The 17,726-nt window shown below is 46.7% G+C and overlaps 1 protein-coding gene across 1 annotated transcript in view; it reads right to left on the reverse strand.

Moving 5' to 3' along the window:
- LOC126330513 (inactive rhomboid protein 1-like) overlaps positions 1-6,155 on the reverse strand; it is a 786,904-nt gene extending 780,749 nt beyond the window's left edge. The window contains exon 1 of the mRNA XM_049996362.1: positions 5,077-6,155. Coding sequence (XP_049852319.1) covers positions 5,077-6,128 — 1,052 coding nt within the window. The 5' untranslated portion in view covers positions 6,129-6,155. The remainder of the gene's footprint in view (positions 1-5,076) is intronic.
- Between the last annotated feature and the right edge of the window lie 11,571 nt (positions 6,156-17,726).

The following is a 17,726-nucleotide window of genomic DNA, read 5'->3' on the forward strand; positions in this document are numbered from 1 at the left end:
GGTGCCCGCTGCGCCTGTGACAAAAACTCTTTGGTGAGAGCCGTGGAGGCGGAGGCGACTGGCGACGGTCCAGCCTCGTAAGCTGCGGCCGCGGCTGCCACCGCCTTGGTGGGAGGGAGAGAGGGAGGGAGGCAGCTGCGCTAAATTGGAACGGCGTGCAGTCCGGCGCCGCCCTCACGGCACACACTCGTCATCTCCAAAGCCGCCGGCCGCTCGCGTAGACTGCAGCCGTGAGGTCGGTATCGCCCACGAATTTACACTGACTTCTGTAGCTGCAGTAACTTCTCACATTTACGGAGGAAGACATTAACACAGCTATTGTGTCTCACTCTCCAACTCTAGGAGTTTGATTAGCAGAACTTCTTTAGCTTTTGTTGTTGTTGTTGTTGTCGCCTTTGATGCACTTCTTCACGCTACCCTACTTTGTAGAAGCCTCATCATCAATTCTTAGCTACTGCAACTACCATCCATTTGAATCTGTTTACTGTATTCGAAACTTGGCCTCCCTCTACAATTTTTACTCCTCCCTCGCCCCCCTCCCACCTCCCACCTCCCTTTTACAATTTTAAAATGATGATTCCCTAATGCCTCCGAATATCTTCTAACGACAAATTCTTTCGTTTACTCAGGTTGGGCTGTACCATAAATTTCTTTCTTCCTCTGTTCGATACAGTACATAGTCGTTACATATTCAATCTACCCACGTAATAAGGATAAACTTCAGACACATATCTTCAGGTAGGCCTTTTTAATATTCGAAGTTAACATTATTTTTAGGGAACGCTTTTCTAGCTAATGCGTTTTCACATTTTTCCCTCTTTAATTTGGTCACTGTCCATTGTTTTTCTGACCAAATGAAAAAAATATATACAGGATGTAAATTTTAAGTTGACAAACCAGAATAACTCGAAGAATAAGCTTCCTACGAAAAAGTGTGTAGAATTCAAAGTAGATTATTTTCGAGTGGGACATTTGCTGGTGCTAAAATTAGCCCGCCACCTTTTATTGCAGAATCGGATTCTACATAAAAACTACGTACATTTTGTCTTAAATATTTGTTTTGATTCTTGGTAGTTGGCGCTGTAATTCAAGAAAATCCATGTTCCGTTTCTGCGTGGAAAATGGTTACGGATAAATAAAAAAATACTTATTTACTTCGTAAATTTTGGTTCGCTAAAACTAAAACTCTCGCTTTCTCCCCATATGGTGGGGTTTGAGAGATAGTAATTAGAGTTTTACAAATGTTGACCAACATATTAATTTTTTTCCGCAGATTCGTGTAAAATAAAGAAACATAAAAAACGCCCTAGAAGGAATGACAACATTTTGCGCATTTCTGCCTATTATGGCATTTTCAAATGGCAGCTCAGTACGAGCTGCGTCCATGTATGATCGTTAATTTTAAGAGGACGCTGTCCTCATGTCAACGGTATTTACTAATTCCATATGCACACGATGTTTATAAAGTAGTTATACAAAAGTAACCTTTAATTGTGAAAAGCGTAAAAAACTTACAGAAATGTTTGATACAGCCAGAATGCAGTATATCTTCAAATTTTATTCGCGGCTAATACTGTTAGTTCCCGACGTTCCCGCTAGGTGACATGTGCGAATGAGTTACCAGTATTCCAGCAGTGAACACGTAGCAGTATAGCGGTGCAGAACGCATGCAGTATTGTTTATGATTTCTCGAACCCTAATCCGCTACTACAGTTCAGAGAAAATTCTGACTCAATATCTCAAAGACAAACTGTTACTACTTCATACTCTCGTTTCACCGAAACTGGCTGTGTGTTACATAGACGTCAAGTGTGGGTTGGCCAGCAGCCATCCATAATGCCACTTCCCACACCTTCTACCCTCTGCCGGTGTGCCACAGGGCTCTGTCCTCTTCCCTCTCCTCTACCTCCTGTACACGGCAGATATGCCCCAACCCCCCCCCCCCCTCCAGTACACCTCTTGCAATATGCTGATGACACCGCATTCCTCGCCCTCGCTCCTACCCTCCAACAGTACCAACGCCTTCTCCAGAATCACCTTGACCTTTTTGCTGCATGATGTAACCAGTGGCTTTTGACAATCAATCCTTCCAAGACCCAGGCAATCATCATAGGTCGCACAACTCGCTCCTTCCGGCTCCTGGATTTCTCCCTGATTGTCTGCGCCCGTCCTGTCCAGCTCACCCCCACCCTCACCTACTTGGCCTCACCATTGACCGTCACCTCACCTGGATCCCTGATCTCCGCTCCATCCAATCCAAAGCCCACCACCGCCTCCAACTCCTCAAACTCCTTTCTGGCTGGACATGGGGGTTGCACCTCTCTACCATCCTCCACACCTACAAATCCTTAATCTGTCCCATCCTCTGCTATGCCAGTCCTGCATGGATATCTGCCCCCCCCCCCCAAATTCTATAAGTCCCTCCAGATCCTTGAGCGTCAGGCACTCCGCCTCGCCTTCCGTATACGCCTCCCATCCCCCACGCGGATCCTCTATGATCTCATCCCTTTCCCCCATCTGCTCCTATTCCTCGAACATATTCACATCCTCTACACCTCCCGCCGCCTTGCTCCCCCTCACCCCCTGGTTGCTCCTCTCCTGTCCCATCCCTACCCCCTGCCACGTCTTCACTGTTGTATCCCCCCTACCCTCCATCTCTACACCCTACACCTTCTTTCCCAAGGTGGCTTTCATCAACTCCCCCTCCCGGATGATGCCTTCTCTTCATCCATTTATCCCTCCTATCAACTCTGATCCTCACTCGCCCTCCTTCCCTCTGTCCTTTTCCTGGGCTCCCTCTCCCCCCTTCCTTCCTCTTTTTTCTCAACCCCCCCTCTCGCTGCCCCCTTCTCTCCCCTGAGTCCTTTTGCATTTCCCTTCTCTGCCTCTTCCTATTCCCTCTCGCGTCTGCCCTGCCCCTTCCCCCCTTATGAGTCCTCTCCCTCCTTGGTTCCCCCCTTTCGTTTCCTCCTCTCCTCCCTCCTTGTTTTTTTTCTCCTCCTCCAGGTCCCGCCCCCCCCCCCCCCCCCCATCTGCCTTTGGCTCGGGAGTGTCGCATTTGTGCCACCGTTTTTCGTGCAGTGTTTTACAGTGTGTGTTTTCCAGTGAGTGTTGCGTGGTGTGTCTTTAGGGACGTGTAGCGAACAGCCATCATACTGTCGCTGGGTGTGATTTTTTTATCTCTTGTGAACAGAAACCAGACTGTCGCCATGTTTTTTTTAATTGTGTGTCTACTATGTCACTTGTCCGATTCCAGTGTATTTTATCAACATTGCCACCCCTTTTGCTTTCTGTTTTAATTTTCCGCATTTTTCGCCGTTTTTACACTTTAAATCGTCATTTTATCGCCTGTTTTTTCTTGTTTCTTTCTTCTTCATTTTCTTACCAAAAAGTCTGTAGGCTGTAGAGCAGCATACCAAGCTGCTGCCAGCCCGCCTCCCCCCCCCCCCCCTCCCCTTCGGGAGTTCTGCAGTCTTAAATTCGTAGGCTGTAGTACCTAGACACGCTTGAAGTTTATTTTATGCCTCACTTACAACAGGACATGGGCACAGAATTTATTTTCAAGCAATATGGCACGATACCACAATAACATTTAAAGTTGTCGCGTATCTCCGCAGAAATATGTCGACTTCGATTGGTTGGGTTGGAACAATGTCCTGGTCACCAGTGTTACCTAGTTTAACCCCTATAGACCTCTTTGTAAGGGTGTTTCCCCCGCTTCCGGGAAACGTAGACGGGCTGCGAAAGCGAGTAAAAAGCAGTTTCCAACTTAAATCAAGACCTGCCTCGTATGATTTGGCACGAAACTGATTATAGATGGGACATTTGCCGTGTTACAAAAGGTAGTCACATTGAACGTTTGTACATTAAGCTTTAAGATATACTACATTCAATGCTGTATCAAACATTTCTGTAAGTTATTTACCTTTTCACAATTAGAGGTTACTTTTGTGTAACCAAACGTAAACACGCTGTATGATAAGACAGCAGCCTTTACCATTTGCGACGTGTGTGAGGAAAGCAATAGGACTGATTTTCTATCTACAACAGTTTTAATTTTTTCCAACAACAATATTTTCCTCTTGAGAGTAGTTGCCTTCGTCAGTTATGCTCTGGCGGAGTCGTTGTTCCCAGTTTTGGTAGCAGCGCTGAAATGCTTCAAGTGGTAGGACATTCATCATGTCGGTCCAGTCCTTTGAATGTTTCCGAGAATCCCAAAATGACGTCCTCTAATACATTTTTCAATTTCGGGAAAAGAAAATAGTCACAAGGACTCAGATCAGGTGAAGAAGGGGTAAGTGTAATAAGAGGATTGCCTTTTGACATAAAAAATTTCGTGATGGAAATGACGGTGTGAAATGGGGCGTTGTCATGATGCAGCCTCCAATCGTCTGCAATGTTCGTTCTCTCTCGATTCAGTCTTTTCTGGAGCCTTTTCAAGGATATCTTTGTAAAACACATCGTTAACAGTTTATCCTGAAAGAATAATCTCACAATAACACGCACACATCGGAAGTTTTCATCGGCTTTTGAAGCTGGAGGTCTTCCTTAGCAAGGGTCATCTTGAGCGTGTTCTCGGCTAGCAAAAAACTTGTGATCTTGATAAGAAATGTTTCTCATAGGCCAGTTCCAACTTTTCAGATGTCTCATTCGCGGATTCCCCAAGTTTAACACGAAATTTTACGGCATAACGTTGCTATAAACTCAATTTACCCTTATTATTAAAATACAACTTCACTGATAACACTCTCAAAAATTACGTAATGGATGCTGGAACTGAAATTCGGAATGGGCATCTGCAAGGAATGAACACACCGGTATATACAAGGAGAACAGCACAGCGTTGCCAGATCGCTCGCAATGTTGTCAGTCTTACTGCTTGTTTCACACACTTCGTATGTAAGAAGAACGATTATACATTGAGGTATTTCATAGCTGTTTCTGGAGAATGCTATTACCACGATCGTGAATAAGTACGTTTAGTAACAAGGTGGAAAATGTTGTGATTTTTAAAATAATAAGGGACTGTGGATGCCTGTAAACAGAGAGTAATACAATATAGTGTGGTGTACTCACCAGAGCGCCGGATGATGCGAGGGCGTGACGATGGACTGTCTGGACTCTGGGCGTGAGTCGTAGCGGCGGGCGGCGCCGCAGCAGAGCGCCACCGAGGCGGAGGGCCCGGGGTCGTGGCCGGGCCCTGGAGGCGGCGCCGTCACCGCCTCCACGACGCCGACGCCGAGGGCGGCTGCGCAGCGAGGCGGCATCGACGGCGTCGGTAGGTTGACTGGGGGCGGCGTCGGCGTAGAGACGACGCGGCCGCCGCTGGCGCCCACGTACTCGACGGGAGCGCTGGCCGCGGGGGCGGGCGGTGGCACGGCCACGGGCACGGGCACCGCGCCACCGGCAGACACGGGGGCGGCCCCGGCGCCGGACCGGGAGGGTGCGCGCCCTCGCAGCGGCAAAGGCGAAGACGAGAACTGCGCGGGCGGCGGCGGCGCGGAGGCGGCCATCTGCTGCGGCTGGCCCGCGCTGCCCGACGACGAGCTGCAGCTGCCCACGGGCGAGGCGGGAGGCGCCGCCGCCTGCGGGGGCGGGCAGCAGCGGCCGTGGTGCTGGTGCTGGTGGTGGCGGTGGCTGGGCGACGGCTGCGCCAGCGCGTGGTGCCCGTGGTGCTGGTGGTGATGCTGCTGGTGGTGGTGGTGCTGGTGGGGGTGGTGGTACCGCAGCGCGGGAGGCGGGGCGGCGGGCAGCGACCGGTGCTGACCCACCCCCGGCGGATAGTAGGGCCGTCCGTGGCCGTGTCCGTGGCCGTGCGGGTGGGCGTGCGGGTGGCCGTGGGGGTGGCAGTAGCCCGCAGCGGAGGCGGCGGGCGACGGCGGCGGCAGCCGGTAGTGGTGGTGGTAGCCCAGGTCGCGCCGCATGTACGGGTCGCCAGGGCCGGCGGAGGCGGTGGGCGTGGCAGCCGGCAGCGGGCGCTGAGCCTGCGGGGGCGGCGGCGGCTGCGGCGGCTGCGGCTGCGCCTGCAGGAAGGCCGGCACGGCCACGGGCGCGTGCGGGTGCGCGTGCTGCAGCACCAGCCGCTCCCGCCGGCAGTACTCGTCCTCCGGCGCCGCAGCCGCCGCCATCCTGCCGGCCCGCGCTCCGATGTCAGGACATCTGCGGGTGCACAACGACACGGCGTCTCACTACCACTCTGGCTGCAGCCTGCGGGCGCTGCACATCGCTACTAAATAACTGCACTCAAAACTTCTATCAAGTATCAATAAGTAACAATAACAAATTCACAGTTAAATACTATTTTTACACTAGTAAACTTAAAAAGTATAAATACGATGTGCTCTGTCGAGAAGACAGAGTCGATGTTCGACAGAGTCCTGAGTGTATGTAGTGCTGTGCCCCTGCCAATCCTGTTCTGGCACGACAGTGGCGCTCAGGGGATTGCCGCCCGTGGTCTCGCAGACGCACCTCTTTCGGAGATGAACAGTTGTGCATCTCGTTAGTGCTTCCTGCATTTGATTTCGGTGCTGATTGTAAACATTCTGTTTACAGGCACAGCGTTAAGGAGCATCATCACGGATCGCTACTATCTTCCATAGGCAGCAGGTGAACATCAGCTGCGGCATGCTATCACGAACTAAGTAACGTCGACGGATCACGTGATCGTCGAGAGAACGCGAATGTTCCTCCGCCGCGGTGTATTTAAGCCGTAGCGCAGACTCCAGCGGCACTCTTATCTTTCTACCCATACCCTTCAACTCTACGGAACATTCTCATCCGACAATACTTCGCTTGACATTTTAAGTGAACGTTCAGTTCTTCAGTGTTTTCTCAGAAGAATGTCACCTTCATGCGGTGTGTTTAAAATGTATATATATTCCTTAAAAGACATCATAGTCGCCGTTGACTGCATATTTATTGTTAGTATTGCAACTTCGACCTTATGGCCATTTTCAAGTAACACTGCAAAGTTACATTCTGTCAGAATATAACACTATCTGACATGAGTACATGTCATCGTCAAAATGCAGCCTTTTGTCTGGGAGAGTCCCACAAGATGCAATGAGTACCTCACTTATTACATCGTAATATGTTGTTAAATATAAACTGAACTGTAGATGTTACCATCGTTCTAATAATCTATCATACATACGAGTATGTGGAACTTCTATGTGTGATAGATCATTTGAACGATGGAAACATCGACAGTTCAGTATATATTTAACAACATATTACGATGTAATAAGTGTCGTACTCATCGCATCTTGTGGGACTCTCACAGCCAAAAGGCTGCATTTTGACGATGACGTCATCCCCCACGTCCTCCTTTTCCTTGAAAGGATACGGATCCTGTACACCTCCCGCAAACTCGACCCTCCTCGCCAGCTTGTCTCGCCCATCCTCTCCCACCCCCACCCCCACCCACTGCCGCGCCTGTATTCCCACATCCCACCCGGTCTCCATCTCTCCACCCTCCTTACCCTCTCCCAAGATGGCTTCCGCCTGCTCCCCCTCCCTGATGATGTCTTCCTCCCCTCCATCTACCCCTCCTATCAACTTTGAGCCTCCCCGCCCCCACTTCCCGTGGCTTCTCCTCTTGGCACCCTCCCTCCCTTCTATTTCCTTTTCCCCCGTCCCCTTCCTCCACCCCTCCTCCCCTGCACTCACCATTTTTTCTCCCCTCCCCCTATCTCCCTTGCCCATGGCATCTGCCCTCCCCTCGCCCTGTCCCACTTCCCTTCCTCCTCCCCATCCCTTGGCAGGTTCCCGGACTCACAGACGCTCAGTGACCATTCGCGCGCCGGAGATCAACGCCATGTGTCTCGTGTGTGTGCCTTCGATGTGTTTCGTGTTCTATCGCCGTCACGCCACCACTCACGTGTACCGTCGCCGTCATCCGTGTTATGTACACCGTGTCGACTACGTGATGTTTCTCGTCCAGCGTGAATGGCTCCATGTTTTTTGTATTTTAGTGTCTTCATTTTTTGCCCGCCGTTATGATTGTCTTCTCTGTGCCTCCTTTATGTAAATACTTATTGTCAAACTCAAGGCTGAAGAGCGGCGTACTCTGCTGCTGACAGCCCGCCTTGTATTAGGTGATAAAAATTACAATAAAGAAAAAAAAAAACGATGACATGTACTCATGTCAGATAGTGTTATATTCTGACAGAATGTAACTTTGCAGTGTTACTTGAAAATGGCCATAAGGTCGAAATTGCAATAGTAACAATAAATATTTTATACAGTCAACGGCGACTATGATGTCTTTTAATAAATATTATATGACTGTGAATCCCAACCATGAGAAGTATATATATTTATTTTCTGACCGTCTGTCTTTGAATTTTTATTTAAAATAGACAGCAGCCCCAAATTTTGTTACTACTTCTCACTATTATTTTTGTTTTTAATTCGCTTGGCTGAAGAACCGTAAACTGTTTCCGCCGGTTACCTACAGCATCCCATCTGTTGGAGCATAGCTGACGCTGCATCACGTCTCATTGCTCCGCTACGCCGCCCAGAAACCAATAGCTCTCTCGCTGGGACCTAGCGCTATGCTGCAGCAATGATTACGTTACGACCTGCGAAACAACTCAGATCACGACGAACATTTGATGTTATTACATTGATACTGATCATTTCCGTTACCATTTTCCTATGTGGAACTTTAGTTTCGATGGTGAGACTGCAATATACACTCCTGGAAATTGAAATAAGAACACCGTGAATTCATTGTCCCAGGAAGGAGAAACTTTATTGACACATTCCTGGCGTCAGATACATCACATGATCACACTGACAGAACCACAGGCACATAGACACAGGCAACAGAGCATGCACAATGTCGGCACTAGTACAGTGTATATCCACCTTTCGCAGCAATGCAGGCTGCTATTCTCCCATGGAGACGATCGTAGAGATGCTGGATGTAGTCCTGTGGAACGGCTTGCCATGCCATTCCATTTCCACCTGGCGCCTCAGGTGGACAAGCGTTCGTGCTGGACGTGCAGACCGCGTGAGACGACGCTTCATCCAGTCCCAAACATGCTCAATTGGGGACAGATCCGGAGATCTTGCTGGCCAGGGTAGTTGACTTACACCTTCTAGAGCACGTTGGGTGGCACGGGATACATGCGGACGTGCATTGTCCTGTTGGAACAGCAAGTTCCCTTGCCGGTCTAGGAATGGTAGAACGATGGGTTCGATGACGGTTTGGATGTACAGCGCACTATTCAGTGTCCCCTCGACGATCACCAGAGGTGTACGGCCAGTGTAGGAGATCGCTCCCCACACCATGATGCCGGGTGTTGGCCCTGTGTGCCTCGGTCGTATGCAGTCCTGATTGTGGCGCTCACCTGCACCGCGCCAAACACGCATACGACCATCATTGGCACCAAGGCAGAAGCGACTCTCATCGCTGAAGACGACACGTCTCCATTCGTCCCTCCATTCACGCCTGTAGCGACACCACTGGAGGCGGGCTGCACGATGTTCCTAACGGTGTGCGGGACCGTAGCCCAGCTTCATGGAGACGGTTGCGAATGGTCCTCGCCGATACCCCAGGAGCAACAGTGTCCCTAATTTGCTGGGAAGTGGCGGTGCGGTCCCCTACGGCACTGCGTAGGATCCTACGGTCTTGGCGTGCATCCGTGCGTCGCTGCGGTCCGGTCCCAGGTCGACGGGCACGTGCACCTTTCGCCGCCCACTGGCGACAACATCGATGTACTTTGGAGACCTCACGCCCCACGTGTTGAGCAATTCGGCGGTACGTCCACCCGGCCTCCCGCATGCCCACTATACGCCCTCGCTCAAAGTCCGTCAACTGCACATACGGTTCACGTCCACGCTGTCGCGGCATGCTACCAGTGTTAAAGACTGCGATGGAGCTCCGTATGCCACGGCAAACTGGCTGACACTGACGGCGGCGGTGCACAAATGCTGCGCAGCTAGCGCCATTCGACGGCCAACACCGCGGTTCCTGGTGTGTCCGCTGTGCCGTACATGTGATCATTGCTTGTACAGCCCTCTCGCAGTGTCCGGAGCAAGTATGGTGGGTCTGACACACTGCTGTCAATGTGTTCTTTTTTCCATTTCCAGGAGTGTATATTAAGTGCCAAACTAACTGTGGAATCATGAGTCATTGTGTGCAATACAGACTACCGTTCAACCTACGGACGTAAGAGCTCTCAAACCCAATACAGCTTACTGTCGGGAATTTTGAATTTTTATCTGCAAAGGTTTCCCTACATCCTTAGACAAGGAAGGGCTTCACTACAGCAAGCACGTCCAAATGCATGTTGGCTGTAATAGCTATGCAGAAACTAAGAGTCTTGCACATGACAGACGACCGTAGAGAGCTGCAACAAACCAGGGTTCGGATAAACAACCCAACATGACGTTGAGTGTGCACTCTCGGTGAATTTCACTGACGAAATTTTCTCTGATTCTCAGGTGATTGCGTTAATTGAAGCTACATTACAAGAAGTTCCCTATTGTAGGAACTAAATCTTGAAATGAATTTGCCAAGTTACACTCTCACCACCTTCCTTCGAACAATGATGACGATTAGGAAACTTGTAGATATGCTACTGAAGTCATCGCGACTACTCGACTATTAACCTGAAAATTTTCCGCCGCTGTATTATGCATATACGGTTGATGGTATTTCAGGGTTCGCTTCACGCAACAACAGATATTTCTCCGTTACTATGATACGGTACTTGTATAGTGGAGTTGGTCTATTCAAATAATTGTCTGTAAACCATAGGTTGGGGCAGTGTTACATTTCTCGCGAATTGTGTCTAATCCAGATCTTGGACTATTAGTGAACATGAGCTTCACACCAAAGAAGTTATAGCCACCTTGTCAAGAGAGAGTCCAATACAGTTTATGCAAAATATCAGTTCATACACACCCGAAGAACGAATAATATCTAGCGTGAATCTAATGAAACGTCGCAGAGCTAACTTGAGAGTACGATCAGCTCAGAACCGTGACAAACGCAGCGTGTTGAAACCAAACTCGACGCTGAATCGATCGCCATAACGTATTGGACGTCGTCCGTTAGGGCAGCACGTAACGTGTGCTCAAATTGGTGATGGTGATGATGAGTCCCATACTCCGAAGAGCATAGGAGACGCTGCGGGAGACCCGCACCGCCTTACTAGGCAAGGTCATAGCGGAGGTGGTTTGCCATTGCCTTACTCGGGCTCAAATTGGTACAGATTAAGAAAGCCAGAATTATCTTAAACAGCAGTGCAAGTATTCAGTGTCCCAAAATCACATTCCATGTTCAGAGAAACGAAATAACAATTGCAACTGTATATCAGTATCATGCAGGCTTTGATGGTGAGATTAGAATTGCTGATACGGCTTTTTTCATTACCGTTTCATTCCATCGTCTCTCAGTGAGGGAGTGGTCTCCCAAAGTTGCGTTACTGCTCTTCAGCGGAGGCCAGTTATTAATACACTGTTGCAAAAGTAAAATCATTTAGCCACAAGTCATTTCGAATAACAGTTATTGCACAAGGATCAGGCAGTGGATTATTAACAACGAGTGAGTCACAGCAGTTCGAAGATTATTCACAATCGAAATACTGAAGCACATCAAGCAAGCTCTGCCATGATAGACACTCAGATTTGTTGACGGATGTGAAAGAATCTAAAACAATCACTTAACCTCGTACGAAAAATGCGGAAACACTATATTTTAGTAGTTCAGCTGCCAACGGACTTTCATCGTTAATACACCAGATCTTATCATCAGATCACTGAAGTTTAACGACGTTGGACCTGACCAGTACCTGGATGTGTGACCGCCTGGGTACACCATGGGGTGTTGCCCGCTATCACTTTACTTTTACGGCAAAGGGGAGGAGGGATGATGGTTTAAGGTTCCTGATTATCAGACCTTGAGCCACAGTCCTGGATTAATTTCCAAACTTCTTCTCAGTGTCTCATGAAGTGAGAGCGTGTGACACTGTTGATAGTGATTCGTCCGTCGGATGGGGACGTTAAGCCCGGCGGCTCCATTGGCGCTATTCGAACGGAACAAGATAGGCGCCGGCGCCCTGTTTCACCCTCTGCCTTCTCTCATTATCATCGTCATTATCATCTAACACAAACATGACATACACACACTGATTACAGTCATCTACATTTATCAGGCACATTTAAACACACCACCCTCACACTTCGTGAGGGAAAGGTCATGCCACTGTCGTGAAGAATAGAAAAAATCTTTCCAGTTAAGCGGCTGAAATCGCCCTTCGGAGTCTCCCAGCCAACACTGTCATGCGACATTGCTTTACCGATTGTAGTGTAACTGTTTTATTCCTAATTATAAGAGGTGTTCAGAAGGAGTTACGAAACAACACTGAGGGTATAACTGAAGTCTTTATTCAAAAATAATCGCCAGAGGCCTGAACATAAGGTCTCCCTGTTCCTAGAATTCCAGTGGCTATGACAGGAGCCAGGCCTCAACTTCATTCTTCAGTTCGCTGTCCAAGCTGAAGCGCTTCCCTTTGAGATTCTGTTTTTCCTTTTCTTGCTCAATCGGCTCCCGCTTGAACTTTGCTATTACACTTTGTGTGACCTTCGAAACGTTTGGACCCGCGTTAGCGTCGAGCAGAAGCACTCTCTCCGTGAATTGTCTAGCTCGTGTGCTATTGATGGACTTGTGTAGGCCACGGAGTGGCTCACAGTACACTCAATGTAAACGGTTTTACCGAGCTCGAAGAATTCGATGAGTAACCGACCTCGGACGCCGAACATCACCTTGCGCGCAGAGGGTGAAGCTTTGACTGTTTAGGAAGTGGTGATGGCACATACTTCCATTGCAAGCATGTCTCATTACCTTATCCCAAAGCGGCATATGCGAGATTCAACCGGTATGGTTTTCAATTGAAAACTTCTTATATTTATGAATATACATAAAGGGGCACAAGAGCCTTTTATACAAGGTGTTTCACAATTCATGTTACACGTTTTTACAACTTATAAAGGGTATATAGTCAATCAAGTTTTACATAGGAACTCATGTCCGGAAACGTTATTCAACGACGCAACAGAGCGTCCAATATACATGCGCCGACTCCTGTAAATGTATGTAAATACACGGTTATTCCCTGATGATGATACAGACTTTCAAGTGCGGTGGAGACGGATACATACATCAGTTCGAGGTAAGAGTCCCTGGTTCGGAAACGAAAGAGTCGAAAGTTATAAGCGAAAATCGCTATGATACCTTTGACGGTGGAATTGGTGCACATGTACTGTTGTTGCTAAGAATGTAGGTATGCTCCTATCAGAGGTGGTACTATGAACCAAGACAACGAAAAAGTCTAGTAAACCTGGGCTCTAAAATACATACCTGAGGAGATATCACCACTTGTTCACCTCCGCATGTGTGAAAAACATTTCCTCTACTGAACAACTGCTCATAGCTCCTAAAGAATGGATTTTAGATCCGATGTTTACAGTATATATTTTTTTCTTGGTTTGGTCCATACTACCACCTCTGCAAGTTTCCTACCCTGCAACCTTAGAAACAACAGTATCGGTGCATGTATTCCGCAGTCAGAGGTATCAGAACGATCTTCAGTTATAGATTTCGACTCTTTCGTTTCAGGTACTGCCACTGTCAGCTATGTTCCAATGCCAATGTGTCCTCCTCTTTTTCTCACTCTGCCATTGTCTCCTCCTCTCTGTCTGTACCACGACCATTATCTACTACCTTCCCATATTTATTACTTTTCCGTCCTTTTACACTGACACTGCCTCCTTCTCTCTCAGCGTAAGAAAGCGCGAATATGTTCGCATGCCAAAATTTTTGAGGAAATTATTAAAGATGCACATTTGCCTTTCTTGTGCTCAGATCAGAGCACTTCTCCGTTGATTTCCTTCTTTTCCCTGCTACATCAGGACATATCTATTACTCCTATGAAAAGCACTTTATTTCTCAGTAAAATTTTGATAACTTACTTATGTGAAATTGTAATAAAGCAAAACTAGATAATTTTACACCTCAGACGGGAATTCATGTGCACGAAAACTTTTCATGTGCTTCAATACAACAACAACATGGGGTTCCCAGAAGCCTTCTGATGATAGTGGAGACACTTCGCAGCACATTTCTCTGCACTATGTCACTTTATAAACTACGTTTCCGCCTTACATCGGATTTTAAATACGTATTTTACATGTACAAGGTAGAGTGACTCTGAAACTCTGTATCTCGGATCGGTTAAGGATATCAATAACATTTTCAAGGTTGTTTAAGACCAGGATCTTAGGTATGCATCGTAAATATTACAGCCATTTGCTGTGCGTAGCACTCATAGAATCCACGGCACGGTCTTGGTACCCAAAAATCCATATTTTTCTGGTTTTAGAGGTACTGACCTTGAACTAAATTGTGCCTCCTTAAGCCCCACAAGGCGTTACCCGAGATCACATGTAATGCAAAAAGAACCAATCGATTTCATCCATTTGCCTAAGCTGGAGGGAGCGCGTAATTTCAAATTTTCACCCTATGCTGGTTATACAGATGATTCCTAGCCTTATGGCTCTCATGCTGTTGTACTCTTACCGATGTGGTAATATCATTCGAAATGAATTACAGGATTAGTATTCATTTATCAGGTAAATATAGTACATTAAAATGGGATAACCTGACCAGAAGCTTAGACTCAGTTCTAGTTCTCTCTCACGGCTCAGTCTGCAGCGGAGGAATAAGAATAACACAGTACGGGCGAAGCCGCGGTAGACTTTGAAGGGCTTCAAGCAGTGCATAAACGGTTGCTAACTGCGGTAAAACGAGCTCCGCTGAGCGGCGGTCGGGTGAACGTCTTCAGGCTTCATGTAATCCTTTCCTGCGAGGCGGCCACTACAGCCCCGCGTCTTGAGGGGTTTCCAGGCACTACCTAATGGTATATTACTCTAGCCGCCGCCGCCGGATTCTTAACTTTTGCGGTCGTAACTCTTGTTTCGCGACTCTTCCTATGCCAGAGTTAAGACTGTAGAAAGTCACTTATTGGTGCATTGTTCCAATTTCCTGGTATTGTTCAAAGATGTCTGCAGCCGAAATTTACGAGAAAAAAATTGCTAACTCTAGTCGTGATGAACAACAGCGTTTCTCATACTAACGGAAAAGCAGAATTTACACAAGATCAAAGAGATGTTTTCTCTAAATGTTTCGAACTTCAATACTCCGTTGACGAAAGAAACGGCTCAGTTTCTGTGAAGGTCTAAAAATGTAAAGACGCACATAGAGGGTGTGATTGTTTAACGGAAACTATTGCGTGCGTCAGGAGACAGTAAAATGTTTAGTTTACCAACGGAACAGACATAGTGCCTATAATTATGGAAATAATTAACAATATACCTATTAATCCAATCCACAGTACACGTAATGTTGTATTGTGATCTCCACTTCGTTGAATAATTTCGTGCAACTCTCGAAGCAGGTCTGTTCATCTCTGCGTAGCCAACGCAACCAACATGAATCTGAATCTGATGACTGTATTAAACCGTTGCAACTCTCTACAATCTCTCTACTTCCTTCCATTACCAAAGTGATAATTTCTAGATTTTTCAGATGTGTTACAAAACGATCCCTCCTTTTATTCCAGTTCTGCCATAAATTTCTTTTTTCCGCAATTCGATTCAGTACATCCTCATTTAGCATTCTTCAGCAGCACTAAATTTCGGAAGTTTCTGTCTTCTTCTTTTCTGGGCGGATCATCGTCCACGTTTCACTTCCTTACTAGGCTACACTACAGACAAATACGTTCACAAAAAGTTTCCTAAGTCAGGAACTGATATTAAATATTAACAAATCCCTCTATTTCATAAAGAAATTTCCTGTTGTTGACAGTCTGCATTTTATATCCTCCCTGCTTCGGCCATAATCAGTTATTTTGCTGCCCAAATAGAAAGCTCATCTACTACTTTTAGTGTCTTATTTTGTAACCTAATTGCCTCGGCTTAGCATTATTTAATAAGACTATATTCCACTACCCTTATTTTAGTTTGTTGATGTTCATTTTATAACCTCTTTTCAAGACTCTATCTCTTCCATTCAGCTGCTCTTCCAATTCACTTGCTGTCTCTGACAGAATTACAATGTCACTGGCAAACCTTAATGATTATATTTACTCTAACCGCACTTCCTTTACCAAATGTTTCCTTTGTTTCTTTCACAGCTTACCTAGTATAAAGATTGAATAGTTTCGGGGATGAGCTAAAACCCTGTCTGGCTCTCTTCCCTTTCATATCCTTCGTTTCTTATTTGACATAGAGACATAGTGGGATTTACTGAAAATAACAGCAAAATACATCAACTTCAGGGAACAAATTACAGTAGGAGGCGTAACTACGGTGTATGGAAGTGAAATTCAAATACAGTGGGCGTATTGAATTACGGACGCACAGCGACCATCTTGCGATATTTTAAAATTATGTTTTTCAGCCTGCGGTCACACAAATGATATTGTTACCTGTTTCATGTTATTAACAAGTCATCACCAGACGATTTGTTTTTAAAAAAGCGAAAAAGAGATATAGTAAAACGCAAGAAAGCAATTACCAAAAAAATCTTGTGTAGCCAAATATGTATGCAACAAGACAGTTTACCAAAAAACTTTTATGCACTCAAATATATGCACTTTAATACGTTATACAGTAACATTTCGACAAAAAAAGATAGGGTGTTCACGCGCGTCTGTGCTCTTACACAGCAGCCGTCATTGTATAAGTGGAATGGGTGACTGCTGCCAGCAGACGGCATCCGCGTGTGGTAAACTGATAGCTGGTGGTGGGAAGAGCTCAGTAAAGAGCTGGAATGAAAAAAAACTTAGACACGAAACTACTATTAGACAAGCTCGAGGCAGCGCTAAAAGAAACGCCATCAAAGGATAATACAAAGCGGCAGGGGGAGGTAGAGCGTACCTGATCAGAAAATACATAGATAATTGCTTTGTTACTGATATCTCTTTGCTAATTCACCAGTTGTTCTGTTTTCATTTTTACTCGTTCACGCCGGCACCGAGAATTGTTCCTCACTTTTGCCTGGCGCGCCTGTTCATGCTTTCCTACTTCTGGAAGCGCTGCGTTTCCTATTTCTCACAGGGGGCGGTTGTCGTATTGAAACGACCTTGCCTATTGTTCTAATATACCGATCTTTCGATTTGAAAGTCCGTTCTTTTAAAATAGTGAGAGATCACATAAAATATTTAAACGAATTAATATTAAATTATGTAATATCTTATTTGGTCAGAAAGCTCGTACGTTGAACGGTCACGCAAAATTGCGTTCACAGCTGTTCGCTGATCCCGGCTGATAGTTAATACATCATACGTTAGTGTATTGCTGGCGCCAAAATTGACAGAGTTGTGAGCCACCAGTAGTACACTTTGGTATGAAGTTGATAAAATTAATTTCAAGCTCATACCGTGTATCCAAATGATATCCTTGAAGTGCGTATAGACAGATCAAAATGTTGATCTGTGCGCTCTACTTTATGTCTGCGTTGTTTCTAACAAGAGATGTTGAGACCGAAATATATGTGCGTTACCTTTAAGCGTCGCGGGCGACCAACACCTATGTTTTGTAACATAAACGCTGGAAACTGACATAGCTGTGTGTCGTATGACAGGGTAGCCTGCTTTGGACGTGGATGATTGAGAAAACTTTCGGAAGAAGGGATATACCAAGTGACCAATACG

This window comes from Schistocerca gregaria, chromosome 2, assembly GCF_023897955.1.
Source record: "Schistocerca gregaria isolate iqSchGreg1 chromosome 2, iqSchGreg1.2, whole genome shotgun sequence".
Lineage (NCBI taxonomy): Eukaryota > Metazoa > Arthropoda > Insecta > Orthoptera > Acrididae > Schistocerca > Schistocerca gregaria.